Genomic DNA, 26,964 nt, shown 5'->3' on the forward strand with positions numbered 1-26,964 from the left:
TACATTAAGTTTATTTAAGTGCTTCTCCCAAAAAAAGTGAGACTGAAAAGGTATGGAATTGAAGGAATGTTTATAACAATTTCTGAACTGCAAGTAATGGTGGCATCAATGAACTTGTCAACCTTTGGAGCTTCCAGGTGTATTCTCTTCATGGTCTCCAGAGGAAAGGTTCAAAGTAGCTAATGATATGTTTGGATTTTCCATAGTATCTGCTTATGGAGGGCTGAAATACAGTTCTAATTATCCTGATAAAAGTATTTGTGAAAAATGGCAATACAGTTTCTCACAATTGAATGTACATGATTACTGCAAAGATGATAAGTCTTTGAGTTGACTTTTGACAAGGTTGCTAAGGTTGTAGATTACTAAATACTGTCAGTGTTCTTTTTTTTTTGCTGTAGTTCCAGAATTTTGAAGTTTAGTAATCACTGGCTAATGTCAAATCCTATCTTTACATACTGCTGGGACATCATGTTGATGTATTACATAGCAAAACTGCAGCAGCCCATTCATGTCAGCCAAGAAAATAATGCTTTTTAGTGATCTGGAAAACACTAGTTTTGTTAGGTATTAAATAGTGAAGTGATGTGATTATATTTCTGTAATGTGTCAATTTTGGTACCTTTATGAAAATTTATTTCCTTTTGAAGGATTTTACTATGGATTGTGGGATTTGTTATAGCTATCAACTTGGTGGTGTCATTCCTGATCAAGTGTGTGACAATCCCCAGTGTGGACAACCTTTTCATCAAATATGTTTGTATGAGGTAAAAGTAAAATAAAAATAACACCAGCAATACTTTTTTCAGCTAACACAACAGAGGAAGTATATGCATTTAAAAGTCTAAAATTCATTCAGCTAATAATGATCCCCTTTTTTGTCATTAACTCCTTTTACCAGTTTATTCTAGATGGTCTTTGCTTCATTGCTTCTTTGTAGTTATCAGTAATGAATGAAAAAAATGTCCTGAAGTATGCAGGAAGGATGGAAAAATCTCTCCAGAACCCATTCATGGACTAGTTTATTGACATATAACAAATTAAGTCTTGTTATCACCATGCAAACTCTAGTCTCATCTACACAAAGATGATGGCAGCAATAAAGTAAAGAGAAACTAGCACTTACTAGTACATATTACTTTTCAAAATAGAATAAATTAATTCTACTTTTGAGAAGAGTGCTTGGTTTTTGTCATCTAAATATCTCATAGCACACTCATTGCAATTTTCTTTTAAGATTTTATTTATTTATTTGAGAGGTAGAGTTACAGGCAGTTGAGAGGGAGAGACGGAGAGAGAGGTCTTCCATCCGTTGGTTCACTCCCCAGATGGCTGCAATGGCCAGAGCTGCGCCGATCCGAAGCCAGGAGCCAGGTGCCTCTTCCTGGTCTCCCACGTGGCTGCAGGGGCCCAAAGACTTGGGCCATCTTCTGCCGCTTTCGCAGGCCGCAGCAGAGAGCTAGATTGGAAGAGGAGCAGCTGGGACTAGAACCGGTGCCCATATGGGATGCCAGCACCACAGGCGGAAGATTAACCTACTGTGCCGGCCCCAGCAATGTTGTTTTATTACTAGAAGTGAAGTATGCTTTCATCCCTATCATGTCATTTGCTGGTTTAGCATTCATCATGGGGCACAGTTGCTACAGGGTACTTCAAAAAGGTCATAGACAAGTAGAATAAAGATAGGTGTATTTTGTGGCAAAAAGATGCTGAAATCAATGCATAATTTTTTAAAAAGATTTTATTTATTTATCTGAAAGAGTTACACAGAGAGAGGAGATGGAGAGAGAAGTCTTCCATCCGCTGGTTCACTCCCCAGTTGGCCCAACGGTTGGACTGATCTGGAGCCAGGAGCCTTCTCTGGGTCTCCCACATGGGCGCAGGGGCCCAAGGATTTGGGCCATCTTGAACTGCTTTCCCAGGCCATAGCAGAGAGCTGGATTGGAAGTGGAGCAGCCAGGACTCAAACTGGCATCCTAATGGGATGCCAGCTTTGCAGGCAGGGGCTTTACCTGTTGTGTCACAACACTGGCCCCAACGCATAATTTTCATGATGCACATTTTCTCTTCTTTTCTTTTTTTTGACAGAGTTAGAGAGACAGAGAGAAAGGTCTTCCTTTCATTGGTTCATTCACCTAATGGCCGCCACGGCTGGTGCTGTGCCAATCCGAAAGCCAGGAGCCAGGTGTCTCTTCCCGGCCTCCCATGTGGGTGCAGGGACCTCCACTGCCCTCCAGGGCCCCAGCAGAGCTGGACTGGAAGAGGAGCAACCGGGACTAGTACCTGGAGCCCCAACCGGGACTAGAACCCGGGGTGCCGGTGCCACAGATGGAGGATTAGCCTAGTGAGGCACGGTGCCGGCCCCATGATGCACATTTTCCACAAAACTTTTGAAATGCCCAAAATTAACTGTACATCTATATACAAAACACACACCTTGTAGTTGTATAGTGCTTTACTTTTGTGCTTGGAGGTAGTAACCAGTGGTTTTTTAAGATTTTGAGAGGCAGAAGTACAATGGGAGGGAGAGGTTTCCCATCCGCCGGTTTACTCTCCAAATGGCCACAATGGCTAGAGTTGAGCCAATCCAAAGCCAGCAACCAGGAGCTTCTTCTGGGTCTTCCATGTGGGTGTAGGGGCCCAGGCACTTGAGCCATCTTGTACTGCTTCCCCTGGCACATTAGCAAGGAAGTAGATTGGAAGTGGAGTAGCCAGAATTTGAATTCGTGCCCATATGGGAGGCCAGCAGTGCAGGCCAGGGCTTTAACCTGCTACGCCGGCCCTACCAGTGCCATCTTGTACTTTACCAATGGAGAACTCAAGATGTCAGCTTACCTTATATAAAAATCATAAAATACCAGTTGTAATTACAGATATACTCTAAGGGAACATGTATGTGTTTCTCTAAAAATTAAGTGAATGTTATTAGACTGCCTCATCCTTGTAATCAGTGGATTGAAAATTATCACTAGCAGTGGGTTAGGACCATAATTACGACTTAAATTTTTAAGATTTTAAGGCATCTTTTATATCAGGGGTTCTTAATTTGTGACCAGTGGAGTTGGGGAAGGTTTGCGAACCCCAGGACCTAGAATGCATTATTTTTATGTCATTTTAGGGTAGAAAATTCTTAAAGGTTATAAACCTGTGGTTTAGCACTCAAATTTCATGTTCCCCGTGTTATTCAGCATATTAATAACCTAGTATTGACTCAGGAAATATAATCCTTTCCACTGAAAAACAGTTAAGATGGTAGGTTTTCTGGAATAAATTGTGTATCAAAAAGAGGGAATAATATCTGGGTTGTATGTAATTTGTGGCTATCCTACATGGTTCCTTTTCTTTTTAAATCTGCAGTGGTTAAGAGGCCTACTCACCAGTAGACAGAGTTGTAACATCATGTTTGGTGAATGCCCATATTGTAGTAAGGTAAGCAAATTGTTAATCACATTTCAAACACTGTGCTTAGCTTTTAGTAATGTGTTTTATAAGGTACGTATGAAGGCACCTTGTGAAATATTGGAAGACAAGTTCATTTCAGTGCAAATATTCTGAAATCTGTTTTAGTATGAATTTTCCATGAATTTCCCCACAGGTGTATACATTTCAGGTTTCTTGGTATGAAAATTCCAATTTCTGTGAAATATCAATTTATCTAAAACTTTTTGAAATATATTGATAAGAAATTTGCAGATTTTCTTTTTTATCACAATTTTTTTTTAAGATTTATTTATCTGAAAGAGTTACACAGAGAGAGGAAGCTCTTCCATTTGTTGGTTCACTCCCCAATTGGCTGCAACGGTCTGAGCCACGCCTATCCAGAGCCAGGAACTTCTTCCGGGTCTCCCACATGGGTGCAGGGGCCATCTTGAACTGCTTTCCCAGGCCATAGCAGAGAGCTGGATGGGAAGTGGAGCAGCCGGGTCTCAAACTGGCACCCATGTGGGATGCTGGCCCCAAAATTAGACTTCTTAGATCATTTGAAACTTATACCATACCATGACCTCATTTGTAGTATAAAGTAACTTTGTAGTCACAAACATTGTTTAAATTTTTTCTCTTTTAATTTTTTATAAAGCCAATTACCTTGAAAATGTCTGGGAAGAAACCCTGAAATAAGAATGTGACGTTTTGTGAAGAGCCAGACACTAAAATTACCAAAAAAATTTTATTTAACATCTTCAGAGAAAGTATAAAGCAAGACATACTAACACCAAAAGGACAAGTATTGTGAAGCCATAATAATACACATCTGCCTTTGCCTCTTCACTAAGAGTCAACTGAAAAATTGTGGGCCAAAGACCAGTCGAACTTTCTGTATTTGTGACTTCCATACCAACTGTCGAAGGGTATGTATCCCACGCTGGAGATCTTGACTTGCTAAATTTATCTGGACTGGTAAAATCTTGATGGGATTCATAGAATGAATGTGGGAATTGTAGGTAGCTAGATTTTTGTGGGAAACTGTTTATTTCATGCAAAAGTTCCTGAGATTCATATTTTTGTCTTCTCCTTATGCTTTCCTACGGGGAAAAAATACATAATTTGTTAGATGGCACAAAATATTTAAATAAATCTATGAGAATGCTAATAACTTATTGGACAACGCGATTAAGTTTTAGGGTATTATATTTCCACAGAAGTGATTTTCAGGTAATGACTCTGGGTTTTAAGTTTCTAAACGGAAACACATAAATTATGAAAACAATTAAAAAAAACTGAAGATGTAACATGTGAAAACTTCTGATCATGAATGCTTTTGCATGTCAAGACAAGTTGTTTAGGCTGTACAGTTTCTTGGAAAACTCCAGCAGACAGCAATAGAGAATAAGTAAACTAGTCACTTGCATTCAGGTGTCTGGAGCTGCTTCCATGTTTTTACATTGCTGTTGACCTGGGCCCCAGGAAGCAGTTTCCTGCTCACATTTAACTAGCAGAACTTTGTATTAGTATCAGGTAACTTAGAAGAGGAGAATTTATAAAACAAAAGAAAATGTAAGTTACCTTCACCCAGAAACATCTAATCCTATATACCATCATTCTTCAGAATAGTTATTGCCTTAACTTCTAAACTGTTATCCTTCAAACAGCCTTTCTCCCTCTCCTTGCAAAAAAGATCACTTTCAAAATGCAGAATTCTAGATCATCCTACATAGGATATATAAAACACAAGAGAAGTATTTTGAAAGTGTTTTAGCTTTTCTATTAAAAAGAAATTACCTGAGAGAGAGATAAATAGTAAAGGAATCAAGTTGAGAGCTAACAGAAGCATCCTAATGCATGCCAGCTTTATTAACTAATGGCACAATTCCAGGGAGACCCAGAAAGAATTCTCCCCCAAACGCCAGCAAATCGTTTTCCTAAAGGCCTAGAGACAGCAGTAAGTAAACTGTAGCAGCACTCACATATAACTTACATTGAGACATGGGATATGCCTCTACTTGGGTAAAAGTAAAGCTCACAGTATGAAAATTGCAAGAATGAGCTACAATAATCTATATACCGAATCTTTACATCAAATGGAAGATCTCTTAAAATAAGTAAAACAAAAACTATTTCCATCTGCTGGTTCACTCCCCAGAACAGTCAGCGCTGAGCCAGGAGCTTCATCCAGGTCTCCCCCCTGGAAGCACTTGGGTTGTCTTCTGCTGCTTTTCCAGGTGAAGGGGAAGTGGAGCAGCTGGGACCTGAAGTGACTCTCATAGGGGATTCCAGTATTGCGGGCAGCATCTTTACCATCTTTTTACCACAAAGCTGGCCTCCAGGAAAGACAGTTTATAACAGAAGTCCACAGAACTCACTGGGCCATACCCTATTTTCTGAATAAGGTTTTAATGGAGCACAGTCACATTCATGTGTTTATATATTGTTTATGGCTGCTTTTGAATTCCAGAAGCAGAGTTGAATAGTTTTGGCAAAAACTATATTGACCCTAAGATTAAATAATTTTTATCTGGACCTTTATGATAGCAGATGAAACATCAGAAAGCATAAATACCATTTTTAGACCTTGATAATCTACAGATCATATCAAGAAGGTCTGCTATGAGACACATCTGTTCTGATCTGAGCATTTCAGGTGATGCCAGTACACTTGGCTTGCACACCATATACTGAGTAGCAATGGCTTAAAGCAAAGCAATCATCTTTTCTGCTAGCACACTGGTTTTCAACCTGGGGTAATTTTGTTCTACCTAAGAGGAGGTCCTGTTGCTCAACATCCTGTAACACATAACCCAAAATGCCAGTGGTGCTACTGTCAAGCAACTGCAGCAGAGCTGTTTTTAACTCTGCATGTACACTGGAATCAAATGGGAAGCTATGAAAAATATCAGGGCCACTTCCACTTTGGGCAGTGAGTAATGGGCATCAGACTTCACTACCAGGTTACAAATAAAATAACACAGCACTTAAAACAAGGCTGTGATACTTGAGAAAAGGAAAGTAACTAAGATATGCCACAATTTGAGATTATATTTACTATAGAGAGAAGACTAAAAAAGCTTCACAGAAATCATGCCATCAATAAACTCTCAGAGCAAAACTCTAAGCTCTTCACAGGGATACAGTAAAATCTGTAGCTTAAGGATCATAACAGCATTTCCACTGAGATCTGGTACCAGACAGGGATGCCCACTCTGACCACTGCTATTCAATATAGTTCTGGAAGTTCTAGCCAGAGCTATTAGGCAAGAAAAAGAAATTAAAGGGATACAAATTGGGAAGGAAGAACTCAAACTATCCCTCTTTGCAGATGATATGATTCTTTATTTAGGGGACCCAAAGAACTCTACTGAGAGACTATTGGAACTCATAGAAGATTTTGGCAAAGTAGCAGGATATAAAATCAGTGCACAAAAATCAACAGCCTTTGTATACACAGACAATGCCATGGCTGCGGAAGAACTTCTAAGATCAATCCCATTCACAATAGCTACAAAAGCAATCAAATACCTTGGAATAAACTTAACCAAGGACGTTAAAGATCTCTACGATGAAAATTACAAAACCTTAAAGAAATAGAAGAGGATACCAAGAAATGGAAAAATCTTCCATGCTCATGGATTGGAAGAATCAATATCATCAAAATGTCCATTCTCCCAAAAGCAATTTACAGATTAAATGCAATACCAATCAAGATACCAAAGACATTCTACGCAGATCTGGAAGAAACGATACTGAAATTCATATGGAGACACAGGAGACCTCAAATAGCTAAAGCAATCTTGTACAACAAAAACAAAACCGGAGGCATCACAATACCAGATTTCAGGACATACTACAGGGCAGTTGTTATCAAAACAGCATGGTACTGGTACAGAAACAGATGGATAGACCAATGGAACAGAATAGAAACACCAAAAATGAATCCAAACATCTACAGCCAACCTATATTTGACCAAGGATCCAAAACCAATCCCTGGAGTAAGGAAAGTCTATTTAATAAAAGGTGCTGGGAAAATCGGATTTCCACATGCAGAAGCAGGAAGCAAGATCCTTACTTATCACCTTACACAAAAATTCACTCAACATGGATTAAAGACTTAAATCTACGATACGGCACCATCAAATTATTAGAGAACATTAGAGAAACCCTGCAAGATATAGGTACCAGCAAAGACTTCTTGGAAAAGGCCCCGGAAGCACAGGCAGTCAAAGCCAAAATTAACATTTGGGATTGCATCAAATTGAGAAGTTTCTGTACTTCAAAAGAAACAGGAAAGTGAAGAGGCAACTGATAAAGGGTTAATAACCAGAATCTATGAAGAGATCAAGAAACTCCACAACATCAAAACAAACAACCCACTTAAGAGATGGGCCAAGGACCTCAATAGACATGTTTCAAAAGAGGAAATCCAAATGGCCAACAGACACATGAAAAAATGCTCAGGATCACTAGCAAACAGGGAAATGCAAATCAAAACCACAAATGAGGTTTCACCTAACCCTGGTTAGAATGGCTCACATTCAGAAATCTACCAACAACAGATGCTGGAGAGGATGTGGGGGAAAAGGGACACTAACCCACTGTTGGTGGGAATGCAAACTGGTAAAGCCACTATGGAAGTCAGTCCGGAGATTCCTCAGAAACCTGAATATAACCCTACCACAAGACCCAGCCATCCCACTCCTTGGAACTTACCCAAAGAAAATTAAACTGGCAAACAAAAAAGCTGTCTGCACATTAATGTTTATTGCAGCTCAATTCACAATAGCTAAGACCTGGAATCAACCTAAATGCCCATCAACAGTAGACTGGATAAAGAAATTATGGGACATGTACTCTATAGAATACTATACAGCAATCAAAAACAATGAAATCCAGTCATTTACATCATGCTGAATGAAATAAGCCAGTCCCAAAGGGACAAATATCATGTTCTCCCTGATCGGTGACAACTAACCAAGCACCAAAAAGGAAACCTGTTGAAGTGAAATGGACACTATGAGAAACAGTGACTTGATCAGCCCTTGTCCAGACTGTTGATGTACAATTTAATACTTTATTCATTTTAGTATTTTTTTTGTTCTAGTTAATACTATTGGTTGAATTCTGTAATTAACATACAATTATTCTTAGGTGTTGAAACTTATATTTAAGAGTGGGAATAAGAGAGGGAGGAGATGCACAATTTGGGACATGCTCAATCAGACTTGCCCCAAATGGTGGAGTTAGAAATGTGCCAGGAGATTCCAATTCAATCCCATCAAGGTGGCATGTACCAATCCATCTCACTAGTCCAAGTGATCAATTTCTGTTCACAGTTGATCACACTGATAGGTCTAAGGGTCAAAGGGATCACACAAACAAGACTAGTGTCTGCTAATACTAACTGATAGAATCAAAAAGGAAGAGAACGATCCAACAGGGGAAGCGGGATACACAGCAGACTCATAGAATGGCAGATGTCCTAAATAGCACTCTGGCCTCAGAATCAGCCCTTAAGGCATTCGGATCTGGCTGAAGAGCCCATGGGAGTATTTTAGGCATGGAAAGCCAAGACACTGTGGCAAAAAGAAAAAAAAAAGTGACCTAAATGAAAGATCTCTGTGAGTGAGATCCCAGTGGAAAGAACAGGGCCTCAAAGAAGGAGGTACCTTTCTCTGAAGGGAGGAGAGAACTTCCACTTTGACTATGGCCTTGTCGGAATAACATCGAAGTCAGTAAATTCAAAAGGCCTCCATAGCCTTGGCAGCTCATGACAAGAGCCTAGGGTGATTACTGAGGCCATAAACAAGAGTGTCAATTGGTAAATCAACAACAGGAGTCACTGTGCACTTACTTACTCCTCATGTGGGATATGTCCTTAATGTGTTGTCCAACGTGAAGTAATGCTATAACTAGTACTGAAACAGTATTTTACACTTTATGTTCTGTGTGGGTGCAAACTGATGAAATCTTAATATATACTAAATTGATCTGTATATAAAGATAATTGAAAATGAATTTTGATGTGAATGGAATGGGGGAGGGGTGGGGGTGGAAGCCATTGTAATCCATAAACTGTACTTTGGAAATTTTTTTAACTTTTATTTAGTAAATATAAAGGTAACATCCATACCTTTCACACAGCAGAATGTTACTATGCCAGATGAAAGAATGTGCCAAGTCACCAGAAGAAAACAATAGCACTTGGAGAGGTGCCAGATGGTTGACTTATATATTCAAATACATGAAGAAAAAGTTAAGCATAATTAATAAGGAAATAGAGAAAGGAAAAATGGAATGCATTTATGGAACTGAAAAATAAAGTGTGTAAAGTGAAAGATCCTTGGGGCTGGTGCTGTGGTGTAGTACGCCAAGCCTCCACTTGCGGCACTGTAATCCCATATGGGTACTGCTTCATGTTACAACTGCTCCTCTTCTGACTCAGCTCTCTGTTAATGTTCCCGTGAAAGCAGCAGCAGATGGCCCAAGTGGGAGACTGGAAAGAAGCTCCTGGCTCCTCCTGGCTTTGGATCAGCTCAGCTCCGGCCATCTGGGGAGTGAACCAATGAATAGGAGACCTTTCTCTGTATCTTTCCCTCTGTATCTCTAACTGTAACACCTCTCAGATCAAAGCTTGCCAAAAAATCATAAAATTCCATTGGCTAGGGTTAACACTACAGTCAAAAGAAGAAAAAGAAGGCACAACTAAAATACAGCAAGAGAAAAAGACTGACTTTTAAAAGTAAACAGTGCCATGGGGCCGGCACTGTGGCACAGCAGGTTAATGCCCTGGCCTGAAGCGCTGGCATCCCATTGGGCACCAGTTTGAGACCTGGCTGCTCCACTTCCAATCCAGCTCTCTGCTACGGCCTGGGAAAGTAGTTCAAGATGGCCCAAGTCCTCAGGCCCCTGCACCCATGTGGGAGACCCCAAAGAAGCTCCTGGCTTCAGACGGGTGCAGCTCCAGCCGTTGCAGTCAGTTGGGGAGTGTACCATCGGATGGAAAATCTCCCTCTCTCTACGTCTCCACTCTGCGTAACTCTTTCAAATAAATAAATAAAAAGTAAATAGTGCCTATGAAATGGTAAAGCATTCTAACCTATAAGGTACTTCAAAAAGTTTGTGGAAAATGGAATGAAAATTTAAGTTTACTTATTTTTTAAAGATTTATTTTTTTTGAAAGAGTTTAGAGAGAGCTTCCATCTGCTGGTTCACTCCCCAGGTGGCTACAACAGCTAGTGCTGGGCCAGGCCTAAGCCTACAGCTTCATTTCAGTCTCCCATGTTGGTGGCAAGGGCCCAAACACTTGTGCCATCTTCCAGTGCTTTTCCCAGGCCATCAGCGGGGAGCTGGATCAGCAACCATATGTGATGCTGGCATTACAGGGGGTGGCTTAACCTGCTACTCCATAATGCTGTCCTGGTAAGTTTATTTTGGTGCAAAAATTTTTGAAATGCATATGGAGCCATCTTCATTAAAAATGCATAAAAATTAGTCATGCATTTTAAAAAATATTTTTGCACCAAAATAAATATAATTCTATTTTCTGTGAACTTCTGGTGTCTCCTCATATTAGGAACTGAGGAGAAATAGAAGAGATTAAGGCATGAAGCAAATTGATGAAACCATGGCTGGATTTTTTTCCAATTTCATGACAAATATCAACCCATAAAAGAAGCTCAAAGAACCCCAAGTATAACAATAAGTATAATAAATATAAAAGATGATCATCCCTAGAAATCCAAAGTCAAAAAGCAAAACTTATAAGCAGCCTGAGGGACCACTGTTATAGTGCAGCAAGTTAAGCAGCTATCCCGGCACCCAATATCATAGTGTAGGTTCATGTCCCAGCTGTTCTGTTTCTGATCCAGCTTCCTGCTAATGTGCCTGCAAAGGCAACAGAAGATGGTTCAAGTGCTTGGGCTCCTGCCACCCATGTGGGAGACCAGGCTGTAATTCTTCCTAGTTTCAGCTTGCCCTACACCAGGCTGCAGTGGCCATTTGGGGAGTGAGCCAGTGAATGGATGATACCTCTCTCTCCCTCTGTTGCTCTGCCTTTCAAATAAATTAATAAAAAAAAAAAAGCCATTAAGAGAAGATGCATTATATATAGAACTTCTTAATCAGAAAAATTAGACATCTAAGAAAGCAGAGAAACATCTTTAAAATTCTGAAAGAAAAAATTCTACACCCAAAGAACCTTCACAATGGAAAGTGAGGGCTCTTAGATGGAGTCAAGAGACAGAAAGTGCATTCCACATTATTCTTCCTGCTAATTACAGTGAAAGAGTTTGGACAAAAAGCAACTATTGAAGCACTGAAAATTACAGAAAAGGCGGCAAAGGGCATTAGGGCACAAAGAATGACCTAGCTATGAATCCCCGCTCACTTTTCGTTTTTGGTTTCTCCAGTGTATTCCAGCATAGTCATAAAGCAGCCATCTGGAAACAACAATATGCAGAGACAAACAAAATTGCAAGAAAAGCCTGCTCTAAGCAGTGGACCTGGGGAAAGTCATGTGTGCAGGGCAGAACCCTATTAACTATAACTGCTCTATTCTAGGTAAATGTCATTAAAGAAGCTGTAGCTTTCTAGGTTCCCACCATGGGCCATGGAACCTACGTGTGTGTGTGTGAGAGAGAGAGAGAGAGAAAGAGTTGGTGGAGGCAGGTGGGGAAGAGGGGAAGAGGAAGGGGGAAGCCCTGAGAGAGAGAGAGTTGGTGGAGGCAGGTGGGGAGGAGGGGAAGAAGAAGGGGGAAGCCCTGTGCACAGTTGTCATCCTGCACTAGTAAGGAAGTGTACCTCATATCCTGGATTATAAAACAAGCCTTCACAAATCAAAGTTTTACAAAGTATGTTCTAAGACTGCAAGACTTGCATAATTAAACTAAAAAGAGTAGTAAAAACCTTGAAACAACCACAAATTAAATACTACACATAATTAAGATATTAAATAAGACTTCAGGAATAGTACAAAATATTTTGAAATGAATAAAAGTACAATATATTAACATTTACAGGACATTTATAGCCTTGAATGCGTAGGAAAAAAAAGTGTTCAAATCAATATCCTAAGCTTCTGCCTTAACTAGAAAAAAGAAAAATAAACCAAAATCAAATGGAAAGAAAGAAAACACAATAGGAAAATCTCTGAGCAGTTGAAAATTTTAAAGATACACTACTGAATGGGTCAAGAGACCTCTGGGAAATAACTAAACAAATTAGAAAAGAAGAAAAGTTTCAATTTAATTTACACCTGAAAAAACTAGAAGAAATAAGTACATGGGGTAATGGACTTAATACAGTGTGAACAGATTAAAATATCACATTGTACTGCAAAAATATACTGTCCACTAAAAATTAAAAGAAGGCCAAGGAAAGATGCAAATAAAAATGACAGCACATACCAGTAAAATTGACAACAGAAAAATATAGGAGAACCAAACAAAAGTTGGTTCTGGGAAAAGATGAGGGAAATTGATAAACCTCTAGCAAGCCTGCCAAAGAAGAGAGAAAACACAAACTGGTGACATGCGGGAAGAAATGACTATCGCTACAGACCCAGAGACATCTATAGAATCTAAGGGAATGCTATGAATCAGCAAAAACCTGACATCTTAGATGAAATAACCAATTCATAGGAAACCACAAACTACCAAAACTAAAAATGAAATAGATTAGGGTTGGATGAACTGTTGTGTGGGTGAAGTTCAGTCCATTACCTGTTTATGTAGAGTTCATCAGCTAAAATTAGTTTGTACATTTTTAATGGTAGGAAGAAAGGAGGTATCTTAAGGTACCTGAACATTTATAATTTTTAATTTATAAAATTCAAATTTCTTTTAATTTATAAAATTCAAATTTCAGGGACCAGCATTGTGGTATAGCAGGTTAAGTAGCCACCTGTGCTGCCAGCATCCCATATGGGTGCCAGTTCATGCCCCAGCTGCTCAATTTCTGATCGAGCTCCCTGCCAATGGCCTGGGAAAGCAGTACAAGATGTTACCAGTGCCTGGGCACCTGCCATGCACTGGGAACCTGGAAGAAGCTCATGGCTCCTGGCTTCACCCTGGCCCAGCCTCAGCTATTGTGGCCCTCTGGGGAGTGAACCTTCAGATGGAAGATCTCTCCCGCTCTGTAACTGCCTTTCAAATAAAAAATCAGCCAAACTTTATGTCCACTTACATTGTGTGTGGTTGCTTCTATGCAAAAATTAAATTGTGATGCAGCCCAGAAAGCCTGCAAATTTGACTTTTGACAGAAAAGATTCCCTACTGTTCAAATAATCTGAATCGTTTTAGTAAAGAAATTGAATTCACAGAGAAATCTTGAGGCCCCATTAGTTTCAATGGAGAATTCTATAAAACATTTTAAAAAGTGAAAAAAATTCTACACATTTTCTTGCAGAAATCAAAAAATCATAAGGCCACCATTACCCTGATGTGAAAACCAACAAAGATGGCAGAATAAAAACTACAAACAGCTCTTATGAACACAGATGTAAAAATCCTCAAAATACCAGCAATACATTAAAGGAAAAAAATACGACCACTGTTATATGGGGCTCATTTGAGAAATGTAGCATCTTCGATATGCAAACGTAGATCAGTGTCATATACCACAGTAATAGTGTAAAGAAGAGCAATATGATTTTATTAAGCCATGTGGAAAAAGCACACAATATTATCCATTCAGGATTAAAAGTCCCAGTACATTAGAAATATAGGGGAACTTTCTCAACTTGTTGAAGGTGATTTTCAAAAGTACCCTACAATCTAAATTTCGAGCAGTGATCAGTAGAGGCTGGGAAGGGTCAGGGAAAGGTGAGGAAGAAGACACTGGGCACCAAAACATAGGTAGAAGTAAGTTCAGGGTGGGATTTGCAGCACAGCAGGTTAAGGCATTAGCTAAGACACCTGCATTCCCTGTCAGAGTGGAGGTTCTACTCTGCTTCCAATCCAGCTTCTTGATAACGCACCTGAGGATGCAGCCGATGATGGCTCAAGTACTTGGATCCTTGCCATACATGTGGGAGGACTGGATTGAGTTCTGGGCTTCTGATACAGGCCTGGTCTTGGCTGTTGAGGTAATTTGGGGAATGAATGAGTGAATGGAAGGTATCTCTATCTCTCTGCCTTTCAAATAAAAAGTTTCATAACAAAAAACATTTAAAAACCTATTGCCAACATACTGCATAGAAGGCCAAAATATTCTTAAACAATACAAACTTCAGAATTCTACTTAGCAATAAAACAGAAGAAACTGCTACAACATGTGTAAAACTTGGGTAGATATGAAGGGAATTAGATGAATGAAATAAAGTCAATCTCAACAAGTTAGAGGCAGTATAATTTGATTTCTACACTATGCTCAAAATGACAAAATTACAGTAATGCAGAACAAAGTAGTTTCCAGGGTTTAGGACTGGGGAGAGGGTGTCACTGTAAAGCAGCAGGAAGGATATCTTTGTGGACATGGAGTAGTTGTCTATGGTGAGTGTGGTGCTTACGCTATGTTTATATGGAATTTCAGGAACACACACAAACAAACAAGTGAGTGTAAAAACTGGTGATAGTCAGATAGGGTTTGGTTTGTACAAGAGTAAACCATTATTCCTGGTTTTGAAAATTACAGTGCGGGGACTGGTGCTGTGTGTAGCGAGTAAAGCCACGGCCTGCAGTGCTGGCATCTCATATGGGTGCCGGTTGGAGTCCTGGCTGCTCTATCTCCTATCCAGCTCTCTGCTGTGGCCTGGGAAAGCAGTAGAAGATGGCCCAAGACTTTGGGTTCCTGCACCCACGTGGGAGGCCCAGAAGAAGCTCCTGGCTCTGGATCGGCGCAGCTCTGGCTGTTGCTGCCAACTGGGGAGTGAACCAGTGGATAGAGGACCCCTCTCTCTGTCTCCTTCTCTGTGTGACTCTTGTCTTTCAAATAAGTAAATAAATTTTTTTTAAAAAATTACAGTGCAGTTACATGAAGTGTTTTCATTGGTCAAAGATGAAACAAAGTCTACAATTACTCGAAAATGTTAAAAATAAATAAGAAGGGGCTGGCACTGTGGCATAGTGGGTAAGGCCCCGCCTGCAATGCTGGCATCCTATATGGGCACCAATTCGAGTCCTGCTGCTCCACTTCCTATCCAGCTCTCTGCGGTGGCCTGGGAAAGCAGTTCAAGATGGCCCAAGTCCTCGAGCCCCTGCACCTGCGTGGAAGACCTGGAGGAAGCTCCTGGCTTCAAATTGGCACAGCTCCGGCCGTTGGTGGCCAACTGGGGGAGTGAACCATTGGATGGAAGACCTTTCTCTCTGCCTCTCCTTCTCTGTGTAACTCTGAATTTCAAGTAAAATAAATAAATCTTTAAAAATAAATAAGAAAACATAGATTCAGCTCTTCCCTCCCCAACCTATAGCAAAAAAGGTAAAGGTAAAGGTGAGAAAATTAGTTTGCAGGTAATCTACACCACAGTAAATGTTAAAGGAGTTTCTTCAGGCTGAAGAGAAAGGATGTGAAACATAAAGGTCTATTAAAGGTATGCAGAATGCCATGAACTATAACTTTTGGGTATTTAAGACTTTGTTCTTAATTTTTTGAAAGAACACTGACTCTTTAAAGCAACAATAACAATACATTATGGAATTTATTATATATATATAAGCGAGGCATATAAAACAATACTAAAAATGGGAGAGTAGATGGAAGTTATTTTTCTAAGGTTCTGACATTATCTGTGAAGTGCTATATCGAGGCAAGTTACTTTGAAGAAAGGATAAATTAATGGTACATATGACAATTTTTGGATCTGTGATGTCTAATGTGACTTGAATGCTTCCAATCTGGCTAATCTGAATTGAGTTTTGCTGCTTATATAAAACAGACACCAGATTTGGAGATTTCATATGTAAAAAATAGTGACAAGTCTCTCACTTCTGTGTATCATAACAATATTTAAAATATTTGTTTAATTAGGGTGCTTTTTTTTTTTTAAATAAATGTCACCTGTTCCTTTTTCTTTATAAAATGTGGCCACCTGAAGATTTAAAATTACTTGTATGACTTGCATTATATTTCCATTAGAACTGCTCCAGAGCAGGAATTTGTGAACTTTTTCTATAAAGACTTGATAGTATATTAGGCGTTTAGAGTCATAAGGTCATTGCTGCAACTACTCAGCTCTGCCATCACAGAACAAAGGTAGTCACAGACAATGCATAAGAGAGTTAAGAATGGCTGTTCCAGTGAAACTATTTACAAAAACAAGCAGTTGGCTGAATTTGGTCTAGAGGCCAAAGTTCAGTGACTCTGATGGGGAACAGCCAGTTCAAAAAAAAAAACCTGAAAAGTAGTACAGTTTGAAGAAAGACTATTCAAATAATCCAAAATAAGGTAGGGGGAAGTCAAAAGTGGCAAAGCAGAAATAGGGATAAGAGAGGAAACAGCAAGATGGTAAACTAAACCCAACTATTACCAATACTGATATTAAGTACGAATGGAGTAATAGTAATAGAATTTTTCAGATTTCATTAAAAAAGAGAACCATCAGGGCCAGAGCTGTGGCATAGTGAGTAAAGCCACCACCTGCAGTGCCAGCATCCCATATGGGCACCGGTTTGAGTCCTGGCTCTCCCACTTCCGATCCAGTTCTGCTATGTCCGGGAAGGCAGTAGAAGATAGCTCAAGTGCTTAGGTCTCTGCACCCACATGGGAGACCTGGAAGAAGCTCCTGGCTCCTGGCTGTGTATTGGCACAGCTATGACCATTGTGGCCATTTGGGGAGTGAACCAACAGATGGAAGAAGATACTTTCTGTATCTCTGCTTTTGCCTCTCTGTAACTCTGCCTTTCAAATAAATAAATCTAAAAAAAAAAAAAAAAAGGGCATGACTACATGCTGTTTACATGAGCACACAGGCACAAAGTAACATGGGTTGAACATGAAAGGATAGGAAATACTACATCATGTCATCAAAGGAATGCAGGAATTACTAAAATCAGATGAAGAATTCAAGGCAGAGAGTATTACATAAAAACAAAGTTGTTTTATAATGATAAATTTAACAGTTCATCAAGAATGTGTAAGTCCTAAACCTGTATGCACCTAATAGAAGAGCATCAGTGGATGAATTCCATTGTAGTTGGAGATTTTAACACTCTGTTGTCATTAAGTTAAACAGTGAAAATATAGAACATCTGAATTCTACCAAACAATTTAACTTTACAGTTAATGAGCAGTACACTCCAAACAAGACATTCTTTAGAAGTACATAAGGACACTCAGATTCTACTCAGTGATAAAACAAGTTGCAATGGATTTTAAAGGACTACAGTAATACAGGATATGGTTCTCATGACAAGCAAATTAAATTAGACATTAACAAAAAGATAACCTGCAAATCAAAAACATATTTAGGAATTAACATCTAAATAATACAAGGGTCAAAGAATAAGTTAAAGGAAATTAGAAAATGTATCCAACTGAACAATAATGAAAACATCAAAATGTAGAGAATATAGTTAAAGTATAGCTTAAGGATTTACAGCTTTAACAATATCTTTTTGAAAAGAAAAAAGGGTTTAAAATCAGTGACTTAAACTTTTACCTTTGGAGTTTGAGGAAACAAATTAAACCCAAACTATGAAAAAAATGATAATTAGTGAAACAACATATCAACAGAAAATAAAAGTGAATCGACAAAACCAAAAGCAATTAATTAAAGATCAATTGAAATATTAAATCCCCAGGAAGGAAGGACCTGATGACTGAATGGATTCTCCATACCAATTCTGCCTGCTCTCTCCCAACCTACAACACAAAGTGAAGCCAAACTCCATCCACTGTGGAGTAAGACAGGATAAGGAGCTTAGAACCTTGCCTTGGAGCTCAGAGGCAGGCCCACCATTATCAGGCCCAGCACCTAATAAAGTCCAAAGGCCTCTATCCACAGACCACTGCTTGCAGACAGTTAAAAGTCCCTAGTTGGATTCAGCCTAATCAAGTCTACTCCGTGACATTTAACCACGCTCGCTAAGATTAAAGACAAAGATTCTGAAAGCTGTAACAAAAGAATCCATAAAGAGATCCCAACTTCCCTGACTAGAGTTCTTAGCGGAAACTTTATTACAGTCCAGGAGACTGTAGAATGAAACTTCCACAGTATTGAATGAAAAGAAGTGGCCAGCCAAGAAGAGTGTACCCAGCAACTACCCTTCACATACATACTCAGATAAATAAAAGCTGAGAGAAACTACACCCTCTACAACTTATTTTTCAAGAAATGGTTAAGGGGAATTCTGAAAACTCAAAAGAGACATTAATGAGTAAGAGGAAAATACTATAACGTAGAAAACTCACTGGTAAGAGAATCTATAAGGATAAATTCTGAACGCTGTAAAAGTGTAAACATGATATATAAACCATTCATATCCTAAGCGTGAAAAATAAAAAACAGTACAACATTAAAATGTTAAGAGATAGGCAGTCTATAAACAGGTAATGGAACATCAGAAATTCAAACCATGGAGAGAAATGGAGTGCAACTGTAGAGTTTGTTGTTGTTGCTGTTGTTAAGCTATACATTGTTTTTTTATTGCTCAGTCATAAAGAGTGGAATCAGAATTCAGTAAAAAAAATTGCAGGGCAAGACTGAACAACTATTAGGAGCATCTACGGAAGTGAAAATGGGCTTAAGCACTAGGTAATATGAATTAATGACCATGGGAAGTACAGGATGGGGAGAACAGTAAGCCTATGCTGAAGGTACCAGGGGAGGGGAGAAGACCTGGTGAAAATTACCTTAGACAAGTGCCTAGGAAAAGACAATGGGTAAAATCCCTAAACCCCAATATTATGTTTCAGAGTCCTTGTCTCCTTCCTCAGCCTCAGCTCCAGTTCCTTGTTTGCTATGTTCCTTTCCCATTTCTCCCTGCCAGGGTTTCCAGTAGAGAATCCACTTTTTGTTTTATCTGTGTCAATACCTTCTTACTGGCCTGTAGGTCGTCATCTTTCAACTTTCCAGACTTGGAAGATCCTAGCTGACACTCTGAGCATTGAAGCCACTTTTGTGGGGTGTTTCCTAATGCATGCTAGTGTTTGGAGGGTAGTATAGCCCGAGCAATAGGAGGAAGAACAGGGACACAAGCTAACTGTACTTCCTGCCATAATCCCTGTGAAAGACAGTTCTAGTCAAAAGAGGAGCCATACATCTCTGCTGTCTATCATTTCACACTTGCCTTTTTTCAGTTCACATTTGGCTCTTCAGCCAGATTAATACCTAAAACCTGGCCAGCAATCATCCTCCCCATCTTGGCTATAGCAGCTCAGACATTTCTCTCATTAATATCTTGAATGAAAGCAAAGCCATGATGAACAGAGCAACCCACAATTTTGCTGTAGTTTAAGACTTTGATCTCAAGAGTGTTGAGATTCCCAATGAATACATGAGAGTTCATGGCGCGAAGATCTGTCTTGTTGGTATACACTGCTAGCCATTGCATTTTCCTTGCAAAGCTGAAAATGTAGCTGAGAGAAAAAAAGAAAAAAAAAAAACCCTCACTCAAGCAAAGTTCTAACATATTTCAAATGATTTGCAAACAGAAGGGAATAGGGAGAAGAGATTCAAGGTCAGCAAGAAGGCCTTTGTCTCTTCATAAAAAAATCTAGAGTTCTTTATTTTTTCCTACCTTTATAAACAATATGAAATCACTCTTTCAGAATAGCTAGTTAAAACAAAAATGTTTTGCAAGTTTCATGGTAAAAAAAGCAAAAATATATAATAGACTTATCATAAGCAAGTAAAATATCAAAACACACTATTAGATATCACCTAACCAGAGAAAGGTTGTAAGAGAAAGAAATTGCAGTAGAACTATTAAAGTATCAAAATAGCAGTGGTAAGACCTTATATATCAACACTTACTTTAAATGTAAATGGATTAAATTTTCCCAATTCAAAGTTAAAACATAAGATCCAAGGAAATACTGCTTATAAGACATTCATTTCAACTCTAAGTACACACATATACTGAAAAGGAGAGGATAATATGATGTCCCATGCAAATGGAGCTCAAAGCAAGAATGTCCATACTTACTTCAGATAAAATAGATTTTTAAATAAAATACAGTAAAAATATGTAAGCTCATTATATAATGAGATGAATGCAAGAGGAATAAAAATTGTAAACATATACACACAGTATCAGAGCATCCAATGCATAAAGTAAATATTATATATATATCTAAAGGAAGAGATAGACATCAATGCAATAATAGTATTTTGTATATATATTTGTATAATAGTAATTGCTGAAAGTACATCCAGACAGAAAATCAACAAAAATTCAGCAGAGTTAAACTGTACCGTAGATCAATTGAACCTGATAGAGCTCCAGAAAATTTTAACCAATAGCTGTAGAACACATTATTCTTATCAGTACATGGAACATTCTTCAGTTTAGGTCATATGCTAGGTCACATACAAGTCTTACAAATTAAGAAAAAAAAAATCATACCACATATCTTTTCTGACCTCAGTGCAACAAGGAAGAGAATAATAAGGAAAACTTTCAAAGAAATTAAGCAGTTTAGTCCTGAAAATCAAATTGATTCCATTAGAAACTAAGAAGGAAACAAAAAGTTTCTTGAGATGAATGAAAATAGAAACAACACACCAAAACCTATGGGATACAGCAAAAGCAGTATTAAGAGGACAGTTTAGGGGCCAGCACTGTGGTGTAGCAGGTAAAGTTGCCACCTGCAGTGCTAGCATCCCATATCGGTAATGGTTTGAGTACTGGCTGCTCCACTTCTGATCCAGCTCTCTGATATGGCCCAGGAAAGCAGCAGCAGATGACTCAAGTGCTAGGGACCCTGCACCCACATGGGAGACCTGGAAGAAGCTCCTGGCTCCTGGCTTCAGATCAGCTCAGCTCTGGCCATTGAAGCTATTTGGGGAGTGGATGAAAGACCCCCCCGCCCCGTGCCTCTGCCTCTTTCAAATAAATAAATCAATCTTCAAGAAGGGGGGGGGTGTGTCAGTTTATAGTAGTTAATACCTACATAGAAAAAGCAGAATGGTTTCAAAGAAACAACTTTTCATTGTACCTCAAGGAACTAAAAAAATATGAACAAATCAAACCCAAAATTAGTTGAAAGAAAGAAATAATGTAACTCAGCACAAATAAATGGCACAGACAAAAAACCCACAGAAATTAAAGATAAATAGCTACTTTATTGAAAAGATAAAATTGCTAGACTAAGAAAAAAAAGGAAGATTCAAATAAATAAAATCAGACATGAAAAGGGAGACATTAAAACTGACACCAAAGAAATACAATGGATTGTTAGAGATGACTGTGAACAATTATGTGGTAACAAATTGACAGCCTAGGAGAAATGGAAAAAACTTGTAGATACATATATGGTCCCAAGATGAAATCATCAAGAAATAGGATACATGAAAAGACTAATAACTAGTAGTAATATTGAATTAGTAATAATAATAATAACAATAATAATAATAAAGTCTTCCATCACAGAAAAGCCTAGGATCAGGAAGCTTCACTGCTGTACACTAGCCAACTTTTCATGATGAATTAACAGTAATTCTTACATTATCCCCCAAAAATAGTAAAGAACTCTTACAAATTCATTCTATGCAGCGAATATCACTTTGACATCAAATCTAGAGGAGGAAACAAAAAAAAGAAAGCTATAGGCCAATATCCTTGATAAAGAGATGCAAAAATACTCAACAATATACTAGCTAATCAAATACAACAATGTGTGCAAAAGATTAACCACCCAGAAGAAGTGGGATTCATCCCAGGGATCCAAGGATGGTTCAACATATGCAAATAAATAAAAGTGTCACACCACATCAAGAGAATGAAGGACAAAAACCATATGACTGTCAACAGATCACTCAATATCCCATTACAACAACAACTGAACAAATTAGGTTAGAAGGAACATACCTTAACATAAAATGAAGGTTATATATTACAAGCCAACAGCTTACATCACACTGAAAAGGCAAAAATGAAGGTTTTATTTCTAAAATCTAAAACCAAGGATGCCCACTCTTACCACTTTTTCAAAACATAATATTGGAAGTCTTAGAGATATTAGACAAGAGGAAGAAATCAAGAGCATACAAATTAGAAAAGGGGAAGTTAAATTGTCACTGTTTGTGGATTTGTAGACAGCACAAGCTTACATGTAGAAAATCCCAGACTCTACCAAAAAAAAGTACTAAAGCTAATAAGCAAATTCAGCAAATTTGCAGAATACGAAGTCATTGTACACAGTAGCATTATTATATACTACTAACTAATTATCTGAAAAGGAAACCAAGAAAGCTATCCTATTCACTGATGAAAGGATAAAGAAAATACAGTAGCTATAAAAAATGGAATACTATCCAGCCATAAAAAAAAGATGAAACCCTGTCATTTGCGGTAACATGGGTAACACTGGATGTGAGAAAAATAAGCCAGGAAGAGAAGGATAAGTACCACATAATCTCTAAAATGTTGATCTCATATAAGTTAAGATTATAATGGTGTTCAGCAGGAGTGAAGAGAGGAAAGGGGAAAAGCTTATAACCAGTGCAAAGTTACAGTTGGACACAAGTAAAACTTCTGGTGTTCTAATGCTCAGTAGGGTGACTATAGATAATGATAATGCTCCGTATATTTAAAAGAACAAGAAAGATTAGAAAAAAGTATGTAAATTTTTCCATCATAAATAAATGTAAAATGTTTGGAGAGATAGCTATATTTACCTTGTTGAACATTATACAATTTATACATGTATTGAAGCAGCACAAGGTACTAAAGATTTTCCTACAACAAAACTCTTAGCTCAGATAGTTTTCTTGTTAAATTCTAGCCAGCATTAATAAAAGCAAATCTTGCAACAAGATTTTCTGAAAATGAAGGGCACACTTCGAATTCATATAAATAATGACCCCAAAAGAACCATACAAAGGTATTATTAGAAAAGCAAATTACAGATCAGTATCTCCCATCCATATGGATAGAAAAAATATTAATGGAATCAAAATGCAAAAGAAAATGAGTAGAAACTTATCAAACTGAATTCAGCAGGACAACACATCATGATTTAGTATGGTTTGTCCCAAAAATAAAGTTGATTTTCTATACAAAATCAATGTACTCATAATAGTAAAGTGAAACAAATCATGTAATTAAATCAGTAGATCTCACAAAAGCATTCAGTACTAAATTGTGCTTTAAATTTTTTTTTAAAAAATGCAATAAAATTTTCTCAGTCTGATAGAATATTTGGGAAAAAGTCACTGCTTTGAATGAATGCTTTCTCCCTAAGATCAGGAACAAGGCAAAGATTCCCCCAATCTCACAACTTATACTAAATGTTGTACTAGAGATGCTAGCAGGTAGGTAGAATAAGATAACACCACAAACAGAAGCATACATGTTGGAAAGGAAGAAGTAAAACTGTCACTATTTACAGACAATATGATTAACCATGGACAAAAAAAAATCTTTAAATACTACTACAACTTGTATGTGAACTTAGGATGATCTCAGAGTACTGGTCAATATATATGTTTATACTATCAAAAAATAGCTGGAATATGAAATTTAAGAAATATATTTATAATAGGATCAAATGGGCAAACTATTTAGAGACAATTTTAATGGAGGAGATGTATAAGACAGGGAAGAATTAAAGATGAACCACATTAATGGAGAGAAGTACCAGTTTCATCCATAGGAGGATTCTACATTGTTGGAATGCCAGTTCTCCTTAACCTGATCTTTAGACTTAATGTACTAAAAAAAAAAAAAAAAAAAAAAAAAAAAAAAAAAAAAAAATCCCATTGTGCTTATTTTGTGGAAACTGACATGCTGGTTCCTAAATTTATGGAAGGAATCATGCATAGTTTTTTCATAACACATATTTCCCATGAATTTTTGAAAACCCCTCAGATACCTGGGTTTCAAAAGTATTTTGCATGAAAGCAAACTTTTCATTTTTGTTGAACTTTTTGAATTGCCATTTATAGAAGATTCCTAGAGCTCATTAATAAAAACACAAACATTCAAATAAAAGTGGCTCTGAACATTTGAAGATAGTTCACAGAATATGAATGGTCAGTACACATATGAAAAACTGCTCAAAATTATTAGTCATTAAGTAAATAATAACTGGGTCCACGATGAGATACTAATATACAATTGGAACGACTGAAACTAAAAAGGTTGACAACATCAAATGCTGGGAATAAAAATGGACCGAACACTTGTACATTATTGGCAAGAGTGTAAAACAATACACCTTCAGAAGTATTTGTTAGCTTTTTATAAAGCTAAATATCCATTTGCCCGATGACCCAGTAATTCTGTCTCAGGAGAAGTGAAATACATCCATAGAAGGATTTGTACCAAAATGGGTATAACTGCTATATTCTGGTGGCCAAAACTCAGAGTGGCCCAGGTATCCACTAAGAGAAACATAGACCTGGGAATTATGATGTAGTTATCTGACAGAGTATTACTCAACAATGAAAAAGAATAAGTTACAGATACATTAATGAATATGGATAAATCTCAAAAAATATGCTGTGTGACAGGCAGTAAAAGCCAAAATTAACAATTGGGATTACATCCAATTGAAAAGTTTCTGTACTGCAAAAAAACAGGAAAGTGAAGAGACAACAAACAGAATGGGAAAAAATATTTGCAAACTATGCAACCGATAAAGGGTTAATAACCAGAATCTATGAAGAGATCAAGAAACTCCACAACATCAAAACAAACAACCCACTTAAGAGATGGGTCAAGGACCTCAATAGACATGTTTCAAAAGAGGAAATCCAAATGGCCAACAGACACATGAAAAAATGCTCAGGATCACTAGCAAACAGGGAAATGCAAATCAAAACCACAAATGAGGTTTCACCTCACCCCAGTTAGAATGGCTCACATTCAGAAATCTACCAAGAATAGATGCTGGCAAGGATGTGGGGAAAAAAAGACACAACCCACTGTTGGTGGGAATGCAAACTGGTAAAGCCACTATGGAAATCAGTCTGGAGATTCCTCAGAAACCTGAATATAACCCTACCACAAGACCCAGCCATCCTACTCCTTGGAACTTACCCAAAGAAAATTAAACTGGCAAACAAAAAAGCTGTCCTGCACATGTTACATACATTGTATGTTTTTCCTTCCTGTCACAAAAGGTTAGATTAGGAAAGATTTTTTACTATGGCGTGAATGAATCATCTGGTAAAGGTCACTATCCACCCAAATGATTGAATGATGCAAAAAATACATCATTTTAAAATACAGCCATATTGACAGGGAAAGTTTTCACTTATATTTGATTATAAGGGTTAGACTTGAAGAATCAATGTAAAAGGAAAGAATATGTTAAGACTCCCTAATGGATCATAGATGGCATAAGAAACTTAAGTGCACTTCATTATATTCTTCAGATAAAGAAAAAAAATACAATCTGTACGCAAATGTGCTCGCTGCTATTCTGTTTCTATGATAACTGGGGTCAGATGCTTTGAATTTATCAGCTGGATATTTTCTGTCCCTCCTTATTTAACAATAACTGTACAACCTTGGCCCTCAGGAGAAAAGAAAATGTCTTCATCCCCAAAGGGCAAATTCTAATGTAACATTAAGGGGACGGGAAAAAAAAAATACACCAAAACCCCTTTCACCTGAGCTGTTTCACTGTCCATGGATCCAATCAGCTTCTTCTCTTTTTGCACTTGTGTCCAAGTCGCACAGGACTCAGCATTTCTCTCGCTGCAGATTTTCTTTTCTATTAACTTAGTTCGCATCTGATTGACTTGTTTTGTTGCAGCCCTTTGTGATTCAGCCTGTTGGTAGAAAGTAAGTGATAATGTACAATGAAAACTTCTGACACTTCTTTAAAAAGTACACTCATGTCCAGATTCTTGAAAATTCTAAACTTGCCAACCTTTAAAAAGAAGGGAAGAAATAAAGAGGACAACAACAAAGAGATATTGAAAAAAACATATTAGTTGGCAAGATCTAGACCCTTTCTCGTCAATGGGATAAGACCAATTAAAATTAGTGTCAGTGTTATACAGCCTTTAGAAATGATCTCTACAGTTAACTTGCTTACTGAAAATGGCATTTTTTTTAATAGAAAACTGTCACATTTTAAGACTGCACATGAATTTATTATTAACCTTTGCTGGGAGTAGATCTGGTATATCTTTGTAGTTTAAACTTTCATTAATTAAAATCTTAGTTTTCTATCATGTTAATGAGCCTAATGAATGTGGAAGTATCAAAAGATCTTATAATGTTGCTTACATTTTTGTGCAGGTGGTTTAACCTCTGAGCAAGATGAGTAACAGTTCATGTCATCTAATACTGTGCATCAGTACCAGAGGTTAAGCTCTACAACAAGTTTGCAGTCTCTAAGGTTTCTTTTTCACCCCATGGTGACATCTGGGGGATGACTGACTCTCAATAACCTTGAAGTAGACACAGAAAAAGAAGGGC

General features: G+C 37.9%; 2 protein-coding genes and 1 pseudogene across 39 annotated transcripts in view; 1 reads left to right on the forward strand and 2 right to left on the reverse strand.

Moving 5' to 3' along the window:
* FANCL (FA complementation group L) overlaps window positions 1–15,806 on the forward strand; it is an 82,914-nt gene extending 67,108 nt beyond the window's left edge. For 7 of the 16 annotated variants that reach the window (XM_051838710.3, XM_051838724.3, XM_051838727.3 and 4 more), the window contains 3 exons: window positions 651–767; window positions 3,358–3,429; window positions 15,574–15,806. In XM_051838710.3, the coding sequence (XP_051694670.1) occupies window positions 651–767; window positions 3,358–3,429; window positions 15,574–15,774 (390 nt within the window). In that variant the 3' untranslated portion in view covers window positions 15,775–15,806. Of the gene's footprint in view, window positions 1–650; window positions 768–3,357; window positions 3,430–4,078; window positions 4,595–15,064; window positions 15,392–15,573 lie in introns of those variants that run through there. The other 9 variants (XM_051838729.3, XM_002709856.6, XM_070069703.2 and 6 more) reach the window with 3 other exon arrangements.
* Window positions 4,155–26,964, reverse strand: part of VRK2 (VRK serine/threonine kinase 2) — a 110,244-nt gene continuing 87,434 nt past the window's right edge. For 13 of the 23 annotated variants that reach the window (XR_016230340.1, XR_016230338.1, XR_016230343.1 and 10 more), the window contains 2 exons: window positions 26,148–26,309; window positions 4,155–4,523 (listed from right to left, as the gene is read on the reverse strand). Coding sequence is in view for 17 of the 23 variants with exons in the window: in XM_008254375.5 (XP_008252597.1) it covers window positions 4,182–4,523; window positions 26,148–26,309 (504 nt within the window). In the remaining 6 variants the exon portion in view is untranslated. Of the gene's footprint in view, window positions 4,524–14,408; window positions 14,509–22,066; window positions 22,107–22,398; window positions 22,449–26,147; window positions 26,310–26,964 lie in introns of all 23 variants that reach the window. The other 10 variants (XR_016230341.1, XR_016230339.1, XR_016230342.1 and 7 more) reach the window with 3 other exon arrangements.
* LOC138848815 (heterogeneous nuclear ribonucleoproteins C1/C2 pseudogene) lies at window positions 19,146–20,123 on the reverse strand (annotated as a pseudogene).

This window comes from Oryctolagus cuniculus, chromosome 2, assembly GCF_051225735.1.
Source record: "Oryctolagus cuniculus isolate XC-2025 breed Fujian yellow rabbit chromosome 2, ASM5122573v1, whole genome shotgun sequence".
NCBI classification, from domain to species: Eukaryota; Metazoa; Chordata; class Mammalia; order Lagomorpha; family Leporidae; genus Oryctolagus; species Oryctolagus cuniculus.